At 43.5% G+C, this 24,275-nt stretch overlaps 1 protein-coding gene across 1 annotated transcript in view; it reads right to left on the bottom strand.

Moving 5' to 3' along the window:
• The window catches only part of CALN1 (calneuron 1), a 452,352-nt gene that overhangs the window by 158,486 nt on the left and 269,591 nt on the right, over positions 1 to 24,275 (bottom strand). Inside the window, exon 4 of the mRNA XM_068969439.1 lies at positions 10,725 to 10,837. Coding sequence (XP_068825540.1) covers positions 10,725 to 10,837 — 113 coding nt within the window. The remainder of the gene's footprint in view (positions 1 to 10,724; positions 10,838 to 24,275) is intronic.

Genomic DNA, 24,275 nt, shown 5'->3' on the forward strand with positions numbered 1-24,275 from the left:
AGATGCTTTACCAACTGAGCTATCAGGGAAGCCCAATAGCAAAAAAAAAAAAAAAAAAAAAAAAACCCAAAAACCTTAATTTAAAAATCTGGGACCAGGCTGTCCAAAAGAAAGACTACCATTTCCAGGCATGCCTTGCTGCTGGGTGTGGCAACATGACCAACTTCTGGTCAACCACGTGACTAGCTTCTGGCCAATTGGACATAAATAGAAGTCACGTATGCAGCTTCTTCAAAGATTTGTGCTCTGTTTCCCTTCATTGGCTTTCTGATAGGTGCATGCAGATGTGGACGTAAGCCACATGGATAGGGTGATACTGGAGGATTTCAGAGTAATGAATCAGATGGCAGCAGAGAATTGACTAAGGGTGATTTCTATTTGCTTCTATTCTGTTTGTACCACTGTTAGATTGGTTTCAATCACATTCTGCTGAATGTATATCCCAACATAGGACCTATAGTGTCCCACAAAAGCTGATCTTTACACAGACATCCCCAACCTCATCTCCTACCACTTGCCCACCAAGCTCTAGTCAAGCTTGTCCCTCCTCAGGGTCCTAGAATTTGCTGTTGCCTCCCCGTGGTGAACATTTACCCCAGAGGTTGCAGGCTGGTACTTCCTCATGATTTAAGTGTAAGTTCAAACATCATCTCCTCAGAGAAGTCTTTTTTCAACGCTCTATTTAAAGTTATGTAGTATCTAACCTGGGGATTTCCTGGTGGAAAGAAAAAATCCCCCTATTAATGCAGGAGACCGGGGTTTGATCCCTGGGTCAGAAAGACCCCCTGGAGAAGGAAATGGCAACTGACTCCAGTATTGCCTTGAGAACCCGATGAAAAGTATGAACAGGCAGAAAGATAGGACACTGAAAGATGAACTCCCCAGGTCGGTAGGTGTGCAATATGCTACTGGAGATCAGCGGAGAAATAACTCCAGAAAGAATGAAGACACTGAGCCAAAGCAAAAACAACACTCAGGTGTGGATGTGACTCGTGATGGACTAAAGTTCGATGCTGTAAAGAGCAAGATTGTATAGCAGCCTGGAATGTTGGGTCCCTGAAACAAGGCAAATTGGAAGTGCTCAAACAGGAGATGGCAAGAGTGAACATCGACATTTAGGAATCAGCAAACTAAAATGGACTGGGTGAATTTAACTGAGATGACCATGATATCTACTACTGTGGGCAAGAAGCCCTTAGAAGAAATGGAGTAGGCACCAACAGTCAACAAAAGAGTCCAAAATGCAGTACTTGGGTGAGGTCTCAAAAATGACAGCATGATCTCTGTTTGTTTCATGGTAAACCATTCAGTGTCACAGTAATCTAAGTCTATGCACTGACCAGTAATGCTGAAGAAGCTGAAGTTGAACAGTTCTATGAGGACCTACAAGACCTTCAAGAACTAACACCCCCCAAAAATGTCCTTTTCATTATAGGGGACTGGAATGCAAAAGTATGGAGTCAAGAGATACCTGGAATAACAGGCAAATTTGGCCTTGGAGTACAGAATGAAGCAGGGCAAGGGTTAATAGAGTTTCACCAAGAGAATGCACTGGTCATAGCAAACACCCTCTTCCAATAACACAAGAGAAGACTCTACACATGGATATCACCAGATGGTCAATACCGACATCAGACTGATCATATTTTTTGCAGCTGAAGATGGAGAAGCTCTATAAGTCAGCAAAAACAAGAGAGGAAGCTGACTGTGGCTCAGATTATGAACTCCTTATTGCCCAATTCAGACTTAAACTGAAGAAAGTAGGGAAAACAACTAGACCATTCAGGTATGACCTAAATCAAATCCCTTACGATTATGGAGTGGAAATGACAAATAGGTTGAAGGGATTAGATCTGATAGAGTGCCTGAAGAACTATGGACGGAGGTTCTTCACATTGTACAGGAGGCAGTGATCAAGACCATCCCCCAAAAAAAGAAATGCAAAAAGGCAAAATGGTTCTCTGAGGAGGCCTTACAAATAGCTGGGGAAAGAAGAGAAGCAAAAGGCAAAGGAGAAAAGGAAAGATATAACCATTTGAATGCAGAAATCCAAAGAATAGCAAGGGGAGATAAGAAAGCCTTTCTCAGAGATCAATGCAAAGAAATAGGGGAAAACAATAGAATGGGAAAGACTAGAGATCTCTTCAAGAAAACTAGAGATACCGAGGGAACATTTTATGCAAAGATAGGCACTATAAAGGACAGAAGTAGTATGGACCTAACAGAAGCAGAAGATATTAAGTAGAAGTGGCAAGAATACACAGAAGAACTATACAAAGAAGATCTTCATGACCCAGGTAATCACCCAGGTGATCACTCACCTAGAGCCAGACATCCTGGAATGTGAAGTCAAGTGGGCTTTAGGAAGCATCACTATGAAGAGAGCTAGTGGAGGTGATGGAATTCCAGTTGAGCTATTTCAAATCCTAAAAGATGATGCTGTGAAAGTGCTGCACTCAATATGCCAGCAGATTTGGAAAACTCTGCAGTGGCCACAGGACTGGAAAAGGGCAGTTTTCATTCCAATCCCAAAGAGAGGCAATGCCAAAGGATGTTCAAAGAGTGTTCAAATATACTGCACAACTGCACTCATTTCACACGCTAGCAAAATAATGCTCAAGATTCTCCAAGCCAGGCTTCAACAGTACATGAACCGTGAACCTCCAGATGTTCAAGCTGGTTTTAGAAAAGGCAGAGGAACCAGAGATCAAATTTCCAGCATCCGCTGGATCATCAAAAAAGCAAGAGAGTTCCAGAAAAACATCTACTTCTGCTTTATTGACTATGCCAAAGCCTTTGACTGCGTGGATCACAACAAACTGTGGAAAATTATTTAAGAGATGGGAATATCAGACCACCTGACCTGCCTCCTGAGAAATCTGTATGCAGGTCAGGAAGCAACAGTTAGAACTGGACATGGAACAACAGATTGGTTCCAAATAGGAAAAGGAGTACATCAAGGCTGTATATTGTCACCCTGCTTATTTAACTTCTATGCAGAGTACATCATGAGAAACAGTGGGCTGGAAGAAGCACAAGCTGGAATCAAGATTGCCAGGAGAAATATCAATAACCTCAGATATGCAGGTGACACCACCCTTATGGCAGAAAGCAAAGAAGAACAAAAGAGCCTCTTGATGAAAGTGAAAGAAGAGAGGGAAAAAGTTGGCTTAAAACTCAACATTCAGAAAACTAAGATCATGGCATCTGGTCCCATCACTTCATGGCAAATAGATGGGGAAACAATGGAAACAGTGACAGACTTTATTTTTTTGGGCTCCAAAATCACTGCAGATGGTGACTGAAGCCATGAAATTAAAGGCTCCTTTGAAGAAAAATTATGACCAACCTAGACAGCAATATAACAGCATATATTAAAAAGCAGAGACATTACTTTGCTGACAATGGTCCGTCTAGTCAAAGTTTTGGGTTTTCCAGTGGTCATTTATGGATGTGAGAGTTGGAATATAAAGAAGGCTGAGCGCCGAAGAATTGATGCTTTTGAACTGTGGTGCTGGAGAAGACTCTTGAGAGTCCCTTGGACTGCAAGGAGATCCAACCAGTCCATCCTAAAGGAAATCAGTCCTGAATATTCATCGGAAGGACTGATGCTGAAGCTGAAACTCCAGTATTTTGATCACCTGATATAAAGAAATGACTCATTTGAAAAGACCCCGATGCTGGGAAACATTGAAGGTGGGAGAAGGGGATGACAGAGGATGAGATGGTTGGATGGCATCACTGACTCCATGAACATGAGTTTGAGTAAGCTCTGGGAGTTGGTGATGGACAGGGAAGCCTGACACGCTGTAGTTCATGAGGTTGCAGAGAGTTGGACATGACTGAGCAACTGAACTGAACTGAATTGGCATTGTCTTTCTTTGGGATGGGAATGAACACTGACCTTTTCCAGTCCTGTGGGCACTGTGCAGTTTTCCAAATTTGTTGGCATATTGAGTGCAGCACTTTCACAGCATCATCTTTTAGGATTTGAAATAATTCACCTGGAGTTCTATCACCTCCACTAGCTCTGTTCATAATAATGCTTCCTAAGGCCCACTTGACTTCGCATTCCAGGATGTCTTTCTCTAGGTGAGTGATCACACCATCATGGTTATCTAGGTCATGATGATCTCTTTTGTATAAGTCTTCTGTGTATTTTTGCCATCTCTTCTTAATATCTTCTGCTTCTGTTAGGTAGGTCCATTCTGTCCTTTACTGAGCCCATCTTTGCATGAAATGTTCCCTTGGTATCTCTAATTTTCTTGAAGAGATCTCTAGTCTTTCCCATTTTGTTGTTTTCCTCTATTTCTTTGTATTGATAACTGAGGAAGGCTTTCTTATCTCTCCTTGCTGTTCTTTGGAACTCTGCATTCAAATGGGTATTCCTTTCTTTTTCCCCTTTGCCTTTCGCTTCTCTTCTTTTCCCAGCTATTTGTAAGGCCTCCTCAGAGAACGATTTTGCCTTTTTGCATTTCTTTTTCTTGGGGATGGTCTTGATCATTGCCTCCTGTACAATGTCACGAACCTCCATCCATAGTTCTTCAGGGACTCTATCAGATCTAATCCCTTGAATCTATTTGTCCCTTCCACCAGATAATCATAAGGGATTTGATTTAGGTCATACCTGAATGGTCTAGTGGTTTTCCCTAGATGGTTAGATGGCATCACTGACATGAGGGACATGAGTTTGAGTAGGCTCCAGGAGTTGGTGATAGAAAGGGAAGCCTGGGGTCACAAAGAGTCGGACACGAGTGAGCAACTGAATTGATCTGAATTGTGGATTTTAGAGGATTCATCAGCCAGACCCCAAGAAGTCTCCGCTGGCTCCACACCTGCCTTGCTTCTTTCTCTCTTCCCTCTGAACGTGAACGCAAGATATTACCCTTACTAGACCCAGTCCTCTTTTAGATAACTTTGAATGAAAATTCTATGCTTTCCTGAGGTCGACAGTACATTCATATTACATACAGACCCTGTGTGTTAGACTTTTAAGTAGATTAAAGAAAATAACTTTACCTGTAACATGGGAAGATTCCACTGGACATAAGTATTAAGTCACTGGTGCCAGGAGTTTCCTGGATATGACCAGTGACTTTTTCCTCTTTTTGCCTGAAGTCACCTATCAGCCCTACCCAATCACAAAGCTGAGAACCCATCATGAATTTATTTAGAAGGGATATTTAAAATTAGTTTCAACTTATTATTTTTCTTCTGATTATGAAATCAATGCAGACATTCTTGTAAAAGGTGAGTTTTCGATATACTAACTGGATATAAGGTGACTGATACCTTGCAGAACTGCAGCTGGCCTCAGGTCTCCTGTGACTTCTGGAACAAGTAGCCACCCAGCTGCTTGGGGTGACCGCTGCTTCTTCAGAGGCTTTGCCTGAATTCTTTTCCTCCAGGCAGATGACAGTCACCATTTTGATTATAAACTTTTAAACTCTCATGTAAATTTTGTGTACTTTATTTACCATAGCAATGAATACATGCATTAGAAAGTCTAATCACTTTTTTTTTGGCCACTGAAAACAGTTGTTTTACAATGTGATTTTGTTAATTTCATTGAATAATAACAGAGTAGATCCTGTGGCCTAATTGTAGAAATTTCAGGAACTACATACAAGGATAAAGAAAATTTACATTCACCTCTATTCCAAGTCATAATAATTAGTATTGTCAGAATTACTACATTTTCCCCAGTTTTTGTCTCTGTATGAATATAAATGGATACACAATAGTTGTAGGACAAGGATGTAATTATACTGTAAATTAAAATCTCTAGATCGTAGAGTGAAAATATTATTTTTTAAAATTGCACAATATTCCATCTTTTTAAGCGCATTTTTCTACACCTCTAACTAATTTCATATGACAGAGTCTTAGACGTAGAATTATTTTTAATTATAGCGTTTAACGTTGGAAAAGTTGTAGAACACTATCACCAAATCGTTTTCAAAAAAGTTTTAAAATTTACATTTCTACTGGTAGTTTATGAGTTTGCCCGTTTCCTCTCACTCTTGACAGCACTATTATATGTTTTATTCTTTTCCAACTTGATAGATGAAAACTGTTCTCCAATTACTATTTTAGTAGACATCCCTCAGATTTCTAGTGAGGTTGAGAACTGTTTTAATGTTTGTTTAAAGTATCCATCAATTGTTATTTCTTATCCCACTCATCTATTACCATATCTAGAGGTTTCCATATGGTTTTAGAAATGCTCTCCACATATACCTTAGTCTATTGCTGTATTTTTTCCTATTACTTTTTAAGCTATTTCTTTCTTTCTTTATTTGGCTGTGCTGGGTCTTAGTTGCAGCATGCAGGATCTTTAGTTGTGGCATCTGGGATCTAGTTCCCTGACCAGTGAGAGAACCCAGTGCCCCTGCATTGGGAGCAGGGGGTCTTAACAAACCCTGGACTGCCAGAGAAGTCTCCCAATTACTTTCTGAAACATGCTTTCAATAGTTTAATAGTTTTTATTTATGATTCTTCTGTTGCTTCAATGCTTAGAAAGGCAATTCCTACTTAGAAAATTAGTTACGTATTGACATGTAATTCCTCCATCTTTTAAAACAGTTAAAACGTATACTGTTATACGGACTAAAGACCAATGATACTTATAAATATGGGTAAATGAGGGAAAAATCCAAATGACCAAGGTTTGAAACAGACCAGTAAGCCTTACTGGATGCCTGCCCCATGTGCCAGGATCACTGAAATCTCAGTGGCTCTCAATCTTGGGCGAGCATCAGAGCCACCCGGAGGGTGGATTGAACCCAGATACCAGCTCCACCCTGGAGTTTTTGATACAGTGCTTCTGGGGTGGGGTCCAGGTGTCTGCATATCTAACATGTCCCAGGTGATGCTGATGCTGCTGGTTCAGGAAGCAGACTCTGAGAACCTCTGCTGAGTTTTCCATGCTCCATATTTCACAGGCAGTAAAATCGCTTTGGGGATTCAAGCATTCGCTGTCAATCTAACAGGCCTCGTGACAGGCATGGCTGCTGAAAGCTATTTGGTTCCTAAGATGATTAAGAACAGCAGCTTTGGATTCCAAACTCCGATAGAGTGGCACGTTGACAAAATATTGAGGAGAGAACCATTCTGTTGGTGCCAGATTTGATGTAAGAAGCGACTCTGCCTGCTGGAATGCAAGTTATCCATAAAAGAACAAAAGTCAAAATCCTGGTATTTTCTAGGTCTTTATCACATGCAACAAACACCTCATGTGAATGAACATAATTTCTTCTGTCTCACTTGCTTTCCCTGCAAGTTTTATCCAAGGTCGACCTCACAGGGCAGATAATTTAGTTTCACAGATGAAAAATTGTAGATACTTCATAGTTATTTGACTAGCTGGGGACTACATTTACTTTCCTTTCATCTTCCTTTTCTGATTATACAAGTAATGCATGCCCATTGTCAAGCTTTTGAAAAATACAGAAAGATATGATCACTCATCATGCTATCACATATGGAATGTCACTGTCAATGCTCTGACATATTTTCCCCAGTTCTTTTATGCAGAAAAGATTTGGCATCATATTGTACCTGGAGCTTTCTGGAGTGTTTCTTTCCTGTGCACACAGGTGTGAGATAAACTAGACCTATTTGTAAACAGGCAAGTAAAAACTCACTCTGGAGCATGCACAAAGAGCAGGAAGCCCTGTGAGTTTCTTTGTTCTTAACCTCCAGCCCCAAACCTGTTCCCACACATCCAATGCCATCCATTGAACAGATCCATTTGCTTAAATATTGATGTGTTTCATTTCTTAAATCAGAAACTGTAAATTAGGGACTTCCCTGGTGATCCAGTAGTAAAGATCCACCTTGCAAATGCAGGGAACTCAGGTCTGATCCCTGATCAGGGGCCCAGGATCCCACATGCCTCAGGGCAACTAAGGCCCATATGCTTGCAACTACTGAGTCCACGCGATTTAGAACTTGTGCTCTTCAACCAATGCGCTGCAATAAGACCCAGCACAGCCAAAAAAAACAAACCTGTAAATTAGTCGTCTTAGTGAAGTTTGATTATACATAAGATAAAAATGTGAGCCAAGGAGCCAAGGTATTCTACCTGTACCTTCTACAGGTACAGGTAAGTCCCGATGGTAAGACACCACTGGCTCCTCTCCTAGCTAAGGGTGGGACTCATCTCTCTCTCTTTAAAGGGAGAAGAGTTTAACAGAAGTGGTGGTTGGACCTAGATCGCCAGAGCTGCATGATCTCCCGTGATGCTGGCCATTACCTCTGCCATTTGGTCATTACCACAGTCTGTGAGCTCATGGCAGAACACAGCTGTGCACAGTGCTGGAGGTCATGGAGGAGGAAAGATGAGGGGCTGTTGTGGGGACTCAGGTGAACCCGAGATGCAGATGCTTCACAGCATGGGAGCAGCTGTTGCATTAGATACCTTCTTGGGTACAAGTGGCCTCGTGGTGTGTGGTGCGGGTGACTGGCAGAATAAAGTGACTTTGAGGATGCTGCTGCTCTGCAGTTGCAATGGAGTTGAAGTGTTGAGGATGAAAGCCCCCCCCCTGCCCCCACCCTGCATCTGGCCCTCTCAGCTCCTCTCTCCCCTCCCCTCCTCTCCACCACTAACATACACCAAGTTCTGCTCAACTGCATCACAGCAGTAACAGCCAACATGCACGACTTTGATGAATAAGGGAGAAGACAATAAGAATTCCACAGGTTATTATTTGCTACATAAGAGAGAGGTTCTGAACTGGCAGCCAAGAAATCTGTGAGCCTCACACCCAGACTAAGTACCCAGGGAGGACAGACACTCTGGGGCATGGCCCTCGTCTTAGTAGCCAATCAATTCCATCTTCACTGATACCAGTTTCCCGCAAAGAGCCAGGGGCTCAAAACTTTGGGGATGAGCACTAACTGATAAATAGCCCATTTTGCAGAATCCCATTTGATTTTCTTCTCCCCTTGGCCCTGTAGGCTAGAATGCCAGGAATGAGTGAGCCCTGGAGAGCAGACTTAATTTGCAAGGTGAGCCTAGGGCCTGGTGGGCTCACTTCTCAGAACACAGAGAACATCATGGTCAGTTTTCCTCTAAGATAGGGAGAAACCAAAACCTGAAGAAAATGAAAGGCCATGACAGCAGTGTCAGGCCAGGAAACTGAAGCCAAATTACAGCCCCATTCCCCATTGTGGTCGCCAGTCTCCGAGGCGGTCCTCAATGACCCCTCCTCTGGGGATTCACTGGGAGGGGTCCTCTCCCTCCACTGAATGCAGATGCGCTTTGTAACCAATAGGATTGAGGTATAGTTGAATTACAGTGTTGTGTCAATTTCTGCTGTAGAGCAAAGTGACTCAGTTATACATATATATACATTCTTTTTCATATTCTTTTCTATTGTGGTTTATCATAGAGTATTGAACATAGTTCCCTGTGCTATACCATTCTCCCCTTACCAGTTTGCATCTGCTAATCCCAAACTTCCAATCCAACTCTCTCCCACCCTCCTTCCCCTTAGCAACCACCACTCTATTCTCTGTGAAGGACTGTCTTAAACGTCTTTTGTAAAGCCCATAGTGACTGTTAGACTACAGGGTAAGTAACAAGTTCTTACTAAGTACTTGTTGGTTATATGCAAGATGATAGCAGATTCAGACTAGAGGTACACGGCCAACTGCAATCCTTAACTAGATGAGAGAAGTTTCGTTGGTTAAGGGAAAAAACACATCAAGAAATTAAAGAAACCACCCTGTGGTGGAATGGTATTTTACATGTCTAAACTATAATTCAATTTAACTTGACAAATTATACTCACATTTTAAAAGTAATTATTGATGAGCCATTCCCCAAATTCCATAATCACAAAATAATATTCACATTTTAAAATTAAAGAATATAAAGAAATGACTTATAGCACATCAAAATAGTTCGAAGGTCATTGTTACTTGGAATTTCTAAGAGCTTGCAGATAGAAACAGAAGCAAATTGAGAAGTATCAAATACAAATTTTGAGATAAAACCATTCTGTCCTCTTGAGAGATAGGATCCAAACACACAAGGCAATCATATCATCCTTTCAGCCAGGACCTCCTGAACCGGGAATGGCAGTGAGCACAGGTAATACCAATATGTCCTTCCTAAGTGTCTCCACGGAGAAGGCAATGGCACCCCACTCCAGTCCTCTTGCCTGGAAAATCCCATGGATGGAGGAGACTGGTAGGCTGCAGTCCATGGGGTCTCTAAGAGTCGGACACGACTGAGCGACTTCCCTTTCACTTTTCACTTTCATGCATCGGAGAAGGAAATGGCAACCCACTCCAGTGTTCTTGCCTGGAGAATCCCAGGGACGGGGGAGCCTGGTGGGCTTCTGTCTATGGGGTCCCACAGAGTCGGACACGACTGAAGTGACTTAGCAGCTTAGCAAGTGTCTCCAGGAAAAAAGCTTTTGTGAACCAGAAGAGGAGGAATCTCATTTCTCCAAAATGTAAAACTATTTTTGAAATAAGGAATAAATAGGGAGATATTTCACTCTTCCAAGACTTAAATGAGTATAGTTTTGATACCTGTTTTCAGGGGACCTAGTACGATCTCAACTTAGTTGTCCAGTTCAAGAAATGTATGTCAGTCGAGCCCAGAAGAGAGCTTCACATGCTGAACAGAAGCTCAAGAATTCACAGTCAAATGTGAGTCCCAAACCCATGTTTACTATCAAATCTAATCTTTAAACAAAATCTTAACTCACCTGCCAGAATATGCTGTCTATTGTGTTTCCAAGAAAACCATCGCGACCTTCTGAAGACACCAGTTTGGGGCCAAGAATGGTCATGAATTCATCAAAATCCACCTGGCCATCCCCTGGAAGGAGAAGATATAAGTATGAGTTGAAAAGTAGCTGAAATTGACCTACCCAATGTTTATTTCATTATTTCACTGGAAATATGAAATAAACATCTCTGTGAAATAAAATCATGGAATAATTTGAAATAATGAAATAAACATCTGGGAGTAGATGAATAAAATAAACATGAAATAAACATCTACATCCTTTTCTCCACAGCATGACCTTGATCAATGAAGAGCTGGAACCATTTCTGAAAACTGTGCAACACTCTTAAAATACCAAAAGACAGCCAAGAAACTGGCAACGATTAGTACCTCCAATACCGCCTATCCCTAATCATTTGTTAGTATTTATGTCTAAATCTCAACCAACACCTCCCACAACCTCACAGATACTGTAATTGCTGGACCCCAAGTTGCCTAGCTGTACAGGAGAGAAATCACACCTTCATCCCAATCTCTTCCTTCATACTGGTCAGTCACACATAAATTTAGTCATCAAGTCTTACTGCTTTCACTTGTTAAATATCTGTAGCTGCTCTACCTTCTTCATTAATTCAATTGCTAGTCCAGATCCAAAAACACTGTGGTAGGAAAATGCTTCCAAGAATGAATGCTCTAATAATAATTACAGTATTACTAGTAAAATGATTTTGTCCTCACATTCTCACCTCCACACTCTCTTCCACACAGTTGAGTTTACTTCTCCCAAAGCCTATCTGATCCTGCTTTAAAAACTTCAATGGCATCTCTGACCGAAAATAAGGAAACCACCTCAGAACCCACCCGCCTCAAGTCCCACTATACCTTTTGATACCTTTTGCTCCCCACTTCTGCACAAGATGCCATGCTATTTCAGAGCTCCAGACACAGCTCTGTCCACACTGTTCCCTCCATTTGTCTACCGGGTGATCTCTAACTTGTTTCATAAGATGAAGCTGAAATATCATGTTCTCTTTTGATATTTTTCCTGACCCTTTCTCATCTCACTAGACAGAGTTGGACAAACTTCTGTTTCTCCTACTAACTTAATGTGCATCTGTTTAGAACTGATTACCCTCTATCTCAGCCACTAATGTGCATGCCTTTCTCTCACCTAGATTGTTAGCTCTGCAAGGCCAAGGACCCAGCCTGAAATGTCTCTATATTTGATACCATGGTGGGCATTCAAAGTGCCCTTAGAGAATGAATGATATCCCTTGCTTGTACTTTCTTTGCTCAGTTCAACATGTATCGGAACTTCCATGCTAGAGCTGACACTGGCCAAGTGAACTTAGGCCGACTTAGACAAAAGCAGACCTTCAGGGTCTGAGCCCCCAGGATTCATCAGTGTGGCATTCTGCACGGACTGCTTGGGAGGGTGTCTCCACCAAGAGTCACCACACCTTGGCCCCAGGAGAAAAAGACAGCCCGGGTGGCTACATACAAGCTTGCCAAAGTGCAGATATATCAGTCCACTCCCAGAGTGTAATAGCCTTCCATGAGCCTTTGCTGAAAACCTACTTCCAAAATTCAAGCATATGTCATCATCAAGATGTCAATAATTCGGAAAAAGACAGTCCAGGAACAGATCCCAGTGTAGATGAAACTTCCAAGAGGATAGGAGAAGCATGACATGTCAGTGAGAAAGGGAAGACTGAGCCACCAAACGGGGTGGGGCAGTCCAAGGACTACTGAGAAAGGGATGTACCTCTTACCGTTCGACAGGACGAAAGGATCCAAAATTTCGCCCTGGCTGGTCATCATCAGCTGACAACAAGTTAGCATCTTGCCTTTCAAACTAGCAAATACTGCTTAAAAGAATACTGTTCAATGCTGGCAGAGATGTGGAGAAGACATGAGCTCTCTTATGCATCCCTGTGTGCTCATCCTGAATACTGACTAGCAGGACTCAAGATGCTGTGTCCTGCTGGTTCCTTTTCACTTAATAACTTCACTTTTAAAGAAAAAGACAAAGCGAGGAAACTACCTTACATGCAGTCCAGGATGTTTACCCAAAGACAAATCATCCAGTATTTGTGAAAGTAGAAAGCTGGAGGAAGCTGAGACTGGCCCAGCCTTGCTGGTATTCACACTGAGTTAGCACCACATGGTTCCCTGTCTAGGACAGTCACACTTGTTATATTCATGCACTAACCCGCTGCTCACCCCAAGTTGCTCCTGCTAGTCAAACCTGGCACTGGGGACTTCCCTGGCAGTCCAGTGGTTAATAATCAGCCTGCCAGTGCAGGGGATATGGGATCCTTGCTCTGGGGACTAACATTCTACAAGCCACGGGGCAGCTAAGGCCCTGAGCCAACTACTGAAGCCGGAATGCCCTAGAGTCCATGCTCTGCAACAAGAGAAGCTACCATAATGAGAAGCCTGCATGCTGCAACTAGAGAGTAGCCTCTGCTCACCACAACTAGAGAAAGCCTGCATGCATCAGTGAAGAGCCTGTGTGCTGCAACGAAGGGCTGCTGCTGCTGCTGCTGCTAAGTCACTTCAGTCGTGTCCAACTCTGTGCGTCCTCATAGAGGGCAGCTCACCAGGCTCTGTCCCTGGGATTCTCCAGGCAAGAACACTGGAGTGGGTTGCCATTTCCTTCTCCAATGCATGAAAGTGAAAAGTGAAAGGGAAGTCGCTCAGTCGTGTCCAACTCTTAGCGACCCCATGGACTGTAGCCCACCAGGCTCTTTCATCCATGGGATTTTCCAGGCAAGAGTACTGGAGTGGGGTGCCATTGGCTTCTCCGAATGAAGAGAGCCATAAATAAATAAACATAAAGCTGGTGCTGGATGGCCAAAAAGTCTGAGACCAGAAGATGCTTTCTCAAGAGAGAAAAAGTGTCACCTTCAGTGAGATGAAAAGTGATTCTTAGGGGACAAAAAATATCTCGGGCCTTAACAATCGTTAGTGGCCCTCCTAAGGTCACAGTACATAAAGAGACATATGCACACTATATCTGTGCTATTAAAATGCCATGGGGTCGGGGCAACTAGAGAAACAAGTGTCTTAAAAGGCACCTGAGCAGGTGAGTGGCAGAACAAGAAGGAGGAGCAGGACAAGAGGAAGAAGCAGAGAAGGAAGAGGAAGTAGTTTGAGAAACACTAGACTAGATAATGTCTCAAGTACAGGAAGTCCCCTCCATGCCAATCGTCAAGTCGTGAACTTTCAAAGATGCAAACGTGCATCTAGTTCCAGCAAGGAGCCAGAACCTGTTCCATCAATGTCAGGCATGAGTGAAATTGCAGCTTGCCCTCCGTCTCCTATTGCTGACAATCCTTCAGTTCCACCATCTCCCACCTCCTCTCCCTCCTCCAGCTGGTAACCCTTGATGCCAGCCCCTGGATGCCAGCTGTTGTGCTGTACTAGTATAAGATGAGAAATGCTTTCTTTATTTGTTTGTGTTTGTTTGTTTTTTATGTATTAGTTGTGTGGAAAGTATTATAAACCTATTACAGTATAGTAATGATATAGCTGATTGTGTTAGTTGGGTACCTGTGAACAAATTAGACTTAAGAATAAACTGGACTTACTAATGAAACCGTTCATATGTAGGGGACTTATTGTACTATGGTTCTCCTTCCAGGGACCTCCTTCTGAGGTACTGGTCTAGTAACAGTGGGCATCATCCCAACCTTCTGTCACCCAGGGCAACGGTTCATAAAGGTTTAGAAGCTCGAGGGTGTGGATCGTTCTTTTACAAAGACCTCATAAGACCCTATCTAAAATACATCCACTGGGCTGGGTCATACAAGCTTCTGGCCAGGGTGTAGTAGGCACCACTCTCACTTGGGAGCTGAATGGAATGGGGGTGGGGGTGTCCAGAGTATGTGCAATATATATTTCTCCAGGAGGATGAGACTGTTTTTAAACAATCTATCTTTCAGGTAAGAGGAGAGTGATCACCCACCTCTCTGAAACCTCCCCCCAACCCAGGTGATGGGAGAGCAGCATGTGGAACTGGAGTCCACACAGAACCCTGGTCAAAGTCATCAGGGAGCACTCACAGATGGTGCCCTTGGCTGAGAACGTCAGCCTCAAAGTTGACAAATGGGAGTGATGCTTCCAACCATATCCTGACCTCGGTGAAGGGAGCAGCTTTTTTGCTACCGAAACCCTTGACCAGAAGGGAAGAGCTTGGGCCATGGTGGGCAACCCCAGGGCGGTGCCAGCTACAGTGCAGGGGCACAGGGGACTTGGCAGAGCCTTTCTGCTAGTTGGAGGAGAGGTCTGGTTCATGGAAGAATTTGTTTCTAGCTATTAAGCAGAAGACATTTGGAACCTCAGATTTTTTTATTGGTCAAAATGTGATTCTCCACGGCCTTCCTCCATTTTTTTTTTCCCATTATCAATGAGCCAAGGGAGATTTCTGCAGGCCCATAGTTGGAGAAATAAGAAGGATGCCTCTTTGACTTTCTCTACGTCTCTCGGGATCTTTTCAGCTCTGGCTCCTGAGCATGCGCATATTGCACGTTTTCTGCAGACCCGCAGTACACAGAAACTCCTCCCTCACATACACAGCTCGGCACTGGTCTTGCCAGGAGTACAAGATTCTATTCAGATGCAGACTGAATAAAGGTCCCCTTCAGCAGATCCTAGTTTAAAGGACAGACAGGACTGGGAACACCCCATAAGCTATCAAAGCTGCTCCTAGCAATCTGGCCCCACGTCCCCCTCACCCCACCCTGCCCTGCATCCATCTCAGGAGTACTGAGAAGAGTACAATTTCAGAGATATCTCCCTAAGTTCCTTATACAAAAACTAGCTACTGGCAGAGGCGAAGTCTGGGAAGTCTGGTGATGATCTTAACATCGAACATACTGAGCATTCACAATGCCATGGCATCACTGGAAGACATTGCACAGCCTACCTCATTGAAGTCTGTCAGTAGCCCATTTTACAGATGAGAAAACTGATGCACAGAGAGGTTCAGTAACTTGCAGAAGCTCACACAGAGGAGCAGAGCAGTGATTCCCAACCCAGCCGCTTGCCTATGCTTTTGCTCCCTCTCAGGAGGCCGGGTGACGTTATCACTGTCAGGAACGCTCATTCATCTGACCCCAGCGTTCCCTGGCTGGGGAGTGCTGTGGCTCCTGGCCCAAAGAGGCAAATTGAAATCTAAGTTGTCTTTTTGTCTAGTTATCAAGTCTCAGGTCAGCTGCTGGAGGCCTTTATTAAGCATTTAAAAGAGTCAGAATAAGTAATAGGAAATATTGATTTAACATTTGCTATATGCCAGACTCTGAACTCAAGGTCCGACATATATTATTGTGTTTGATTCCATCCCAACACTGTGAATAGGTTCTGCCCTTCCACATTCTACCCTTGAGAAAACTTCAGCAAGAAGAGGTTAAAAGGAGCTAGGTCAAGGCTGGGCAGCTAGTATATGCCTGCCGAGGGATCAACTTGGAACTCTTGATATTAACCCCCACGTTGCAAAGCCTCCCTCTATATCAGAGGCCCCAGTATAATTCCTGTTTCAGGTTCACACCTCTCTGCAAAGTCTGAGAGTATAATATGTTTTCCTACTGAGCTTTTAGGAAGGAATTTAGTGGGAACTGGGAAAATGGCCTTTAGAGGCTTTAACACAAATGACCACTGTCTGGAAGCTCTTTGTTCCCCAAATTGCCATTCTGCGTGCAATGAGGGTCTCAGTAATTCTCCTTGGAGGGTCAGTTCTCAGAGGATCCAGGTCTCTCCCATACAAACATATAGGCACCCTCTTCCACCAGGCCTGCCAGGGTGACATCAGGCAGGGGACATTCATGTGTCCCCTAAAGACATCAGGCTGGCATTCACGTGTCCCCTAAAGACAAACTGGGCATCTTCCCAGACAGCCCTCCCCTGACCCTTCACAGAATGCAGCGACCTCCAAATGCAAAAACTTCATTTGGTTAAATCATTTTACGAATCTTTAACTGTCAAGTAAGTGCAGAGCGAAACAATGAAACTCACTCCAATAAGGACTCATTCCTAACCTCTCCCATGCTTCCAATATTATGATCCACTTAGCAAGACAGGCAGGAAGCTAACCTGCCCAGGACCGCATCTGATTGCTTCCCACTGCTATGTAAGTCAGAGTAATGAACTTGAACGAGGGCAAGAAGCTGCGGGAGGGCCAGGACTGCACGACATTCGTTAAGACCAACCAGCTGAAACTTTCACCAAGAGGTAAAATAACAATAAAAATCCCTGCGAAATAAAAGGAAGGAAAGGCATATTCAGAAAAAATGATGGGTAACGAAGGGTAATGAGGAGATAGCTTGGGAGGAAGAAGAAATGTCTGCTTGAGACTCTGTTCCAATCAACTGACTCAATTCCAAAAGCGGAGATGTGAGGTGTACGGTGGGGCAAGAGAGGGATGAATAGACACAGGCTTACCCTCCAGGAGGTTGCAATCCATCACCCAGGGCAGAATCAAGTAGGGGCTGGGACTGACCTAAAAGCATTGAGCTAGGGCAGCACCACGGTAGGAGCAGAGGCTCTAATTTGGAAATTCTCGATGGCTCAGGAGTGAGCTGAGAAAAAGAATATTTCCTGCCATATCAATAAACAAGGATATCACAGTCAACGGCAATTGCAGCCCTCCAACACGAGCCGGTGAGCCCTGAGGAAATTCGGGGCTGAAAGAACACCTGCCATCTAGCAGCCATTAGATTGCAGGCACTCCCTATGGTGAGCCCTGAGGGAACACAGGATGTGAGAACACAGGATACTGTCCCAGATAGCTCCGGTGCATACCTGAGGAATGAGTTCAGTGAGCTTAGACTCTTGCATTTTCACATACTTAGAAAAGTGCTAAAGGCCTTAACTCGAGATATCTGGTTTTCTTCAATTAATAATAATCCTTTGATGTTCCTGATAACCTGCCCTTTATTGAAATATTCCTGTTGTTGTTGTTTAGATGCTAAGTCGAGTCAGACTCTTTGTGACCCCATGGATTGTAGCGCACCAGGCCCCTCCTTCCATGGGATTTCCCAGGCAAGAATACTGGAGTGGGTTGCCATTTCCTTCTCCAGGGGATCTTCCCGCCCCAGAATCAAACCCATCTCCTGCATTGGCAGGCAGATTCTTTGCTGCTGACCCACCAGGGAAGCCCCTTCTTGCAATATATCCTAGCTATATAGCCTATGTATTTAGTTCTTCCCCTGGTCTCCTCAGAGCGGTTTCTCGGGGCTCTCTTTAATGCTGTCTCCTGAGCTACAGTCCTCATTTTGCCCCAAATAAAACGACTTGCAGCTCTCATGGTGTGCACTTTCTTAAAAGTCAACAGAACCCTTAACCCATAAGGGAGGGGAGGTTCTAGCAAGCTGAAAGAGGAGATGAGCACCCTGAATACCTCATGGACCCCAGGAAGGATGTCGTCTGAATGGAGCAGTAACCACCCTCCCTTCATGCTGGAACAAGGACTCCTATGGGAAGAGAACAGGACACGATAAGCCCTGCTTGTTCCTGATGCAGAGTCAGCGGGAAGTGTCCAAGTGGGGAGTGAGAGCATCACCCCATCCACCAACTCCACCCAGTGAAATTTTTATGCCTAATGCTTCCATATCAACCTCTTATAATGTGTTAGGGACTGAACTGTGTCCCTCCAGAATTCACTGGTTGAAGCCCTAACTCCCAGTGTGACTATATTTGGAGACAGAGACTTGAAGGAAATGATTAAGGTTAAGTGAGGTCAGAAGGGTGGGGCCCTAATCCAATACAGCTGGTGTCCTTTTAAGAAGAGAAACAGGGACTTCCCTGGCAGTCCAGTGGTTGGGACTCAAGTGTGTCCACTATAGGGATCATAGGTTTGATCCCTGGTTGGGGATCTAACATAGACTTCAAAGAGGCTGGTGACACAAGCAAGGTTCTTCCTTATGAAGGCTTAACTGTGGGCAGCAGGCTGGCTCAGCCACTGTTCTGAAAGGACTAGCATATTCTCTCCGTTCTCTGCCTCTGCGCTCAGAATTTTACATACTTAAGTCCTCCTACTTCCCAAACTGCCCCATCCTCAACCTGCCTGTCAAAGCAGCTCCAAGGCCCAGACAACCCCAAGCAGTGCACCTGCCTCCAGCAACCTAGCATCCCGGGAAGCCTGTTTCTCATGGGAGCTGGACATTAAGCAGAGCTTTTACATCTCTTATGTATCCTAGAATAATAGAAAAGATGCTTTTACTTCCGCTTTATGTCCAAATGGGAAATTGCAATTGACCACAGTAGAAAGTGGGCTTCCCAGGTAGCACAAGTGGTAAAGAACCCACCTGCCAATGCAGGAGATGTAAGAGACATGGGTCTGATCCGTGGGTGGGGAAGATCCCCTGGAGGAAGGCATGGCAACCCACTCCAGTATTCTTGCCTGAAGAATCCCACGGACTGAGAAGCCCTGCATGTGGGTCCATTGGGTCCAAAGAGTCGGACACAAGTGAAGCAACTTAGCACGCACACATGCACAGTAGAAAGCTGAGGATAAAGGAAGGAGTTGGTGGAGGGTGGAGGCATGTCCTAGCCTTGGCACTGCTCACTCTCACTTCCCTTCTAAATAGGACTAGGAAGTAATCAATAAGGCTGGCTCTCAGGAGGTGTGCAAAGTCCGCGTTCACAGCTGGGGCCCATATTCCCCTGGTGTTGTTTCTCATCTATGCTATGGGTCCATCCAAGCCTGATCTGCTTAGAGTTAGACCAGCCATCCCACCTCTTCTCTTATTTGCTACATAGGGAGACAGCCCACGGGCAAGGCTGAATATACACGGGCACTTTATTCCTTATTCCTACTGCTCTTATGTGCACATCTTCCTCGGGGATCCATGTGGAAGAGAAACTGTCAAGACAAGACAGACCATGCATCTTACTAGCACCAAACTCGCCTTCTACTCCAATAGCTGCAAGGCCATTTCTAACCTTCAGAGAACAGTGTTGACTAGAAAGTTTCGGATCTGAAATACATTAGGGAGTAAGTTATGAGAAAATGGATGCAGTGACTTCAGAATAATCTTGACTTGAGGGTCACAAAGAACAGATATTGAGCACAGTTTTATGTACTTGTTGGTCCTTTGGATAAATGTCTGTTTAGTTCCTCTGCCTATTTTAAAAAAATATTTTTTCTATTTTATTTTGTACAGATGTTTTGGTGTGGACCATTTTAAACATCTTTATTTAATTTATTACAATAGTGCTTCTACTTTATGTTTTGTGCTTTTGGTTGCAAGACACGTAAGGGATTTTAAGCTCCCTGACCAGAGAGATAAGTCAGCCTCTCCCATCAGGAAGCTTCCATAAACCTCTTATCCTTATCCATCAGAGGGTGGACAGAATGAAAACCCACAATCACAGAAAACTAATCAAACTGATCACATGGACCACAGTCTTGTCTAACTCAATGAAACTAAGAGCCATGCCATGTAGGATCACCCAAGACGGATGGGTCATGGTGGAGAGTTCTGACAAAAAGTGGTCCACAGGAGAATGGAAGGCAAACCACTTCAGTATTCTTGCCTTGAAAACCCCATGAACAGTATGAAAAGGCAAAAAGATAGGACACTGAAAGATGAACTCCCCAGGTCAGTAGGTGCCCAATATGCTGCTGGAGATCAGTGGAGAAATAACTCCAGAAAGAATGAAGAGGTGGAGCCAAAGCGAAAACAACGCCCAATTGTGGATGTGACTGGTGATGGAAGTAAAGTCCTCTGCTGTAAAGAACAATATTGCATACGAACCTGGAATGTTAGGTCCATGAATCAAGACAAATTGAAAGTGCTCAAACAGGAGATGGCAAGAGTGACATTGACATTTTAGGAATCAGTGAACTAAAATGGACGGGAATGGGTGGCTATAATTGAGATGACCATTATATATACCATTGTATATACTACTGTGGGCAAGAACCCCTTAGAAGAAATGGAGTAGCCATCATAGTCAACAAAAGAGTCTGAAATGCAGTACTTGGGTGCAATCTCAAAAATGACAGAATGATCTCTGTTTGTTTCAAAGGCAAACTATTCAATATCACAGTAATCCAAGTCTATGCCCTGAACAGTAGTACTGAAAAAACTGAAATTGAATGGTTCTATAAAGACCTACAAGATCTTCTAGAACTAACCCCAAAAAAGATGTTCTTTTCATTATAGGGGACTGGAATGCAAAAGTAGGAAGTCAAGAGATACCTGGAGTAACAGGCTTGGCTTTGGAATACAAAATGAAGCAGGGCAAAGGCTAATTAGAGTTTTGCCAAGAGAATGCACTGGTCATAGCAAACACCCTCTTCCAACAAACAAGAGAAGATTCTACACATGGACATCACCAGATGGTCAACACCAAAATCAGATTGATTATATTCTTTGCAGCCAAAGATGGAGAAGCTCTATAAAGTCAGCAAAAACAAGACCAGGAGCTGACTGTGGCTCAGACCATGAACTCCCTATTGCCAAATTTAGACTTAAATTGAAGAAAGTACGGAAAACAACTAGACCATTCAGGTATGACCTAAATCAAATCCCTTACGATTATACAGTGGAAGGGACAAACAGATTAAAGGGATTAGATGTGATAGACAGAGTGCCTGAAGAACTGTGGACGGAGGTTCGTGACATTGTACAGGAGGCAGTGATCAAGACCATCCCCAAGAAAAAGAAATGCAAAAAGGCAAAATGGTTCCTGAGGAGGCCTTACAAATAGCTGAGAAAAGAAGAGAAGGAAAAGGCAGAGGAGAAAAGGAAAGATATACCCATTTGAATGCAGAGTTCCAAAGAATAGCAAGGAGAGATAAGAAAGCCTTCCTCAGGGATCAATGCAAAGAAATAGAGGAAAACAACAGAATGGGAAAGACTAGCGATCTCTTCAAGAAAATTAGAGATACCAAGGAAACATTTCATGCAAAGATGGGTTTGATAAAGGACAGAAATGATATGGACCTAACAGAAGCAGAAGATATTAAGTAGAGGTGGCAAGAATACACAGAACTATACAAAAAAGATCTTCACAACCCAGATAATCACCCAAGTGATCACTCACCTACAGCCAGACATCCTGGAATGCAAAGTCAAGTGGGCTTTAAGAAGCATCACTATGAACAAAGCTAGTGGAGGTGATGGAATTCCACTTGAGCTATTTCAAACCCTAAAAGATGATGCTGTGAAAGTGCCGCACTCAATATGCCGGCAGATTTGGAAAACTCAGCAGTGGCCACAGGACTGGAAAAGGTCAGTTTTCATTCCAATCCCAAAGAGATGCAATGCCAAAGAATGTTCAAACTACTGCACAATTGGCACTCATCTCACATGCTAACAAAGTAATGCTCAAAATTCTCTAAACCAGGCTTCAACAGTATGTGATCCATGAACTTCCAGATGTTCAAGCTGGATTTAGAAAAGGCAGAGGAACCAGAGATCAAATTTGCCAACATCTGTTGGATCATTGAAAAAGCAAGAGAGTTCCAGAAAAACATCTATTTCTGCTTTATTGACTATGCCAAAGCCTTTGACTCTCTGGATCACAATAAACTGTGGAAAATTCTGAAAGAGATGGGAATACCAGACCACCTGACCTGCCTCCTGAGAAATCTGTATGCAGGTCAAGAAGTAACAGTTAGAAATGAACATGGAACAACAGACTGGTTCCAAATAGGAAAAGGAGTACGTCAAGGCTGTATATTGCCACCCTGCTTATTTAACTTCTATGGAGAGTACATCATGCAAAAATGCCAGGCTGGATAAAGCACAAGCTGGAATCAAGATTGCTGGGAGAAATATCAATAACCTCAGATATGCAGATGACACCACCCTTATGGCAGAAAGCAAAGGGGAACTAAAGAGCCTCCTGATGAAAGTGAAAGAGGAGAGTGAAAAAGTTGGCTTAAAACTCAACATTCAAAAACTGAGATCATGGCATCTGGTCCCATCACTCCATCGCAAATAGATGGAGAAACAATGGAAACAGTGACAGACTTTATTTTCTTGGGCTCCGAAATCACTGCAGATGGTGACTGCAGCCATGAAATTAAAAGACGCTTGCTCCTTAGAAGAAAAGTTATTACCACTGTAGACAGCATATTAAGAAGCAGAAACATTCCTTTGCCAACAAAAGTCCATCTAGTCAAAGCTATGGTTTTTCCAGTTGTCATGTATGGATGTGAGAGTTGGATCATAAAGAATGCTGAGCACCGAAGTATTGATGCTTTTAAACTGTGGTGTTGGAGAAGATTCTTTAGAGTCTCTTGGACTGCAAGGAAATCAAACCAGTCAGTCCTAAAGGAAATCAGTCCTGTATATTTATTGGAAGGACTGGTGCTGAAGTTGAAACCACTTTGGCCACCTGATGCGAAGAACTGACTCATTTGAAAAGACCCTGATGCTGGGAAACATTGAAGGTGGGAGGAGAAGGGGACAACGGAGGATGGGATGGTTGGATGGCATCACTAACTCAATGGACACGAGTTTGAGCAAGCTCTGGTAGTTGGTGATGGACAGGGAAGCCTGGTGTGCTGCAGTCCACGGAGTGGCAAAGAGTCAGACACAACTGAGCGACTGAACTGAACTGAAGTGACCAGGGATTGAACTTGCATTCCCTTCACTGGAAGGTGATGTCTTTACTTCTTGACTCCCAAGGAAGTCCCCATTTTTCAATCCGATTATTTGGGTGTTTTGGTTAATGTGTTGGGTGATGTTGTTTAAGGATACAGACTTGCAACTAGTGGAGAAATAAGTCCCAGAGGTCTTATACACACTACAGTGATGGTAGCCAACAAAACTGTATTATAAACATTAAACTTGCTAAGAGATTAGATCTTAATTGCTCCCCAAACTGGACAAAAATAATTGCATGGCATGACAGAGGTGTCAGCTAATGCTAGTCTAGCATATTCCATACTCCACTATAAGTGAATGTTGCTCACTCGTGTCTGACTCTTTGTGACCCCATGAACTACACAGTCCATGGAATTCTCCAGGCCAGAATACTGGAGTGGGTAGCCTTTCCCTTCTCCATGGGATCTTCCCAACCCAGGGATCAAACCCAGGTCTCCCACATTACCAGTATAAATGTAGCAAATAAAAAACAATGAGGATAATCTCTAATGTGTCTTCATTCAACTTTCTGTAAAAAAGTCCATGAAACTAGAAAAAGACCATAAAAAAAAAATCACAGAAGTTCTAAAAGCTGAGGCTACCCATCAACCACTTGAAAAAAATCTAAGGAAATGTTTGCCACCCACAGCGCGAGTGAAGCAGATGGAGAAATAAAACGGGTCGTCTGTGCAGGCTGCGCTCTTGGAAAGGGAGCTGCAGCACCTGCCAAGAAGTGACGGGAAGAGGCATGAGCATCATTCTTGGTCCTCGCCAAGCTCGGAGACCCACACTCTGCAAAACCTAGAGACCCAGGCAACCAGCTCCCAAGTGTGTGTGCCCGGGCTGCTAGGAAGTCTGGCACCTTGTTCGTGTTTCTTGTCATCCTTTTCTCTCCTTCTCTGGTACCTCCATTTGTAGGTACAACC

Source organism: Capricornis sumatraensis, chromosome 3 (genome assembly GCF_032405125.1).
Source record: "Capricornis sumatraensis isolate serow.1 chromosome 3, serow.2, whole genome shotgun sequence".
Taxonomy (NCBI): Eukaryota; Metazoa; Chordata; class Mammalia; order Artiodactyla; family Bovidae; genus Capricornis; species Capricornis sumatraensis.